This window comes from Corvus brachyrhynchos, unplaced genomic scaffold, assembly GCF_000691975.1.
Source record: "Corvus brachyrhynchos isolate BGI_N302 unplaced genomic scaffold, ASM69197v1 scaffold58, whole genome shotgun sequence".
Lineage (NCBI taxonomy): Eukaryota > Metazoa > Chordata > Aves > Passeriformes > Corvidae > Corvus > Corvus brachyrhynchos.
The window spans coordinates 1,027,657-1,030,469 of NW_008239539.1; the positions used below are offsets into that span (position 1 = coordinate 1,027,657).

Consider the following 2,813-nt stretch of genomic DNA (forward strand, 5'->3'; position numbering starts at 1 on the left):
CCCCTGTACTCCGCAGTTTTGACCTCCTGTCCTGCTGTTCCCAGGCTGGGGGGGGGGGTCTCACTGCAGCCAGGTCCTTTTTGTCACCCAGTGCTGGTGAGGTGTGACCCGTGAGATGACACCAGGCACCTTTGGGACAGTGCCACCCGCAGGGCCTCCTTACCTTGCGTGGCACCAGGAAGCTGACGGGGACAAGGGCGGTGTCAGTGAGCTGCAGGACACGGAGCACCTCGCAGGCCATGACATCCAGGGCCAGGCGTGGCACAGCCGCCAGGCCCCGCGTGCTGCCCTCTGTCCGGCACTGGGTCACTGGGGGACAGGCAGGGTGGCTGTGGGGTGGGTGGCCAGGCAGTGGTGAGCCCCCCGGGATGGTGGGACGGGACCTGCTTACCCTGGGTGAGTGCTGGCTGTGTGGGGGCCACCTCGAAGCAGTACAGGAGGTTTTCTCCCTGAAAGAAAGGTGGTGGGGACAGGGAATGAGCAGGGCTGTACAAAGCACCCCACTGGCGCACCCACATGCACCCTCCTGTACTCCACTGGTGCACCCACATGCACCTCACTACACCCCCCTGCATCCTCCTGTCCCCCCAGTGCCTCCCTAACCCTCCAGCCACGGGAACTCACCTTCCCTGCCAGCACCAGCAGCCCCGTGTCGGCGTCGTACAGCGGGATGGTCACCCTGCAAGGGAAGGGGGGTGCTGAGCTGGGGGCCCCCATGGGCACAGCACCCCAACGGATGTGGGGCTGCATCCTGTTTCCCCACTGGTGCACACCCCAAACCCGGTCCTGGGGAAGTGTGGAGCAGGATCAGGCCATGCTGTGATGGGAGGGCAGCACCGGTGCTGGGGGCTGCAGGGTGCTGGGCTGGTCCCCAAATGACAACCCTCACTGTCCCACCCTGGGCTGGCAGGTTGGCAGCAGGATGTCACTGCCACCTGCTTCCAGCCCCGGCTGCACAGTGCCCGCTGTGAAGCCGTGCCCAGCCCTGGGGCATCCTGCTCCCTGCCCTGCTCCCTGTGCCCGGCCATGGCATCCGGCCTCGCTCGGGGAAGCCTCTGGCATCCGCAGGGTTGCCCCGAGGCCGGCCCGGCCGGCTTGGCCAGTTCGGGGCAGGCGCGTGGCACACCCCAGCTCACCGCCCGCCTGCCCCGGCACCTGTGGAGCCGGCCAGCCCCGGGAGTGCCCTGCGGCCCGGCTGTGCCAGCTGGAGCGTGTCCCTGCTCCCGGTCCCGCACCCTGTCCTACACCGCAGCCAGGGTGCTCCGTGGCTGGAGGGATGCGCGGTGGCAGGAGGGGGCCGCAGGGAATACTCTGTGGCCTGAGGGGACAGCGGTGACAGGAGCACAGAGCCACCTCTGTGCCTTCCCTGGCAGGGGTGGAGGAGGGAGCGCCGAAGGCAGAGACTAAAGGGACAATCTATTACTTTCGGTTGACATTTCTGTGGCTGTGCCAAGGGGAGGGAGCTGTTCCGTGCCGTCCCATGCCATGAAGCATAGCTGTGGGTGGTATGGCACGGTCCTGCCCCAGGACCGATACAAGCTAGGCAAACACTGCCAGGATGCCCGTGGCAGGCACCAGGGTCCCCTGCCCTGCTGTGACCACTGTCAGCAGCACTGCCACCACCACAGTGGTGCAGGTTTGGGACAAGGGCACCCTGGGTGCCTGGTTGTCCCAGCCCAACCTGTGCCATCCTCACCATGCTGAACAGGGAGCATTGTTCTGCAGCACTGGGCACAATCACAGGGCTGTCACAGAGGCATGGGGACTGCCCTGCAAGGGCCACTCACTTTCCCCCTGTCCCCTGGCACACGGTGGCAGGAGCTCTGTGGATGCCAGGGGTATGGGGGGACTGGGATCCCAGGGCATTGGGGCTCATCGGTGCCAGAGTCCCTGGTTACCCTGGACACACTGGATATGGGGGTCCCTGGGGGTGCAAAGACACCCAGCCTTTGTTGTTACCAGGGTTGCCAGGGGTCCCATGGGTGCTGGGGATATGAGGGAGATACCTAACCTGGATCTACCCCTATACCTGTGTGTATACACACCAGGGGTGCTGGAGCCCCAGGGGCCCTGGCCCTAGGGATGCTGAAGATCCTGGGGGGCCCTGGAGGTTTTGGAGGGTCCAGAAGCTTCCAAAGGTCCTGTGGATCCTGGGGATCCTTGTGACTCTGGGGGCCCAGAGGTTCTGGAGGTCTCATGGAGTCCCTGGGGATCCTGGAGGTCCCTGTGACTCTGGGGGGCCCTCAGGGCCCTGGGATCCAGGAGATCCCTGTGACTCTGGGGAGCCCATGGAGTTCCCAAGGGGTCCCAGAGGTCCCTGTGACTCTGCAGGCTCCTGGAATCCCAAGGTCCCTGTGACTCTGGGAGGTCCTGGGGTCACAGGGTCTGGAGGTCCCTGTGGAGGCCTCTGGGATCCTTGTGACTCCGAGGTCCTAGAGGTGCTGGGGGCCCCTGTGACTCAAAAGTCCTGGATGCCCCGATGGTCCCTGTGACTCTGAGGTCCCAGAGGTCCTGGGGGTCGGTCCAGGGGGTCCCTGCGAATCACAGATCCTGAATATCCCGAGGGTCCCTGTGACTGTAAGGTCCCAGAGGTCCTGGGGGTACAGGGGATCCCTGTGACTCAGAGGTCCTGAATGTCCGGGGGGTACTTGTGGCTCCGAGGTCCCGACATTCCGTGTAGCTCCAGGGTGCCGGAGGTGCTGGATGTCCCCGCGGTCCCCGTGGCTCGGGGGCTCCCGGGGGTCCCCGCGGTGCCGCCCCCGGTGGGCCCCAGGTGCGCGGGGGCGGAGCCTCGGTGGCGGCCGTGCCCCGCC

At 65.9% G+C, this 2,813-nt stretch overlaps 1 protein-coding gene across 1 annotated transcript in view; it reads right to left on the minus strand.

The window, feature by feature from the left end:
- Positions 1–953, minus strand: part of LOC108448431 (mitochondrial import inner membrane translocase subunit TIM16-like) — a 7,683-nt gene extending 6,730 nt beyond the window's left edge. Inside the window, exon 1 of the mRNA XM_017741267.1 lies at positions 923–953. Within this exon, the coding sequence (XP_017596756.1) occupies positions 923–924 (2 nt within the window). The 5' untranslated portion in view covers positions 925–953. The remainder of the gene's footprint in view (positions 1–922) is intronic.
- Between the last annotated feature and the right edge of the window lie 1,860 nt (positions 954–2,813).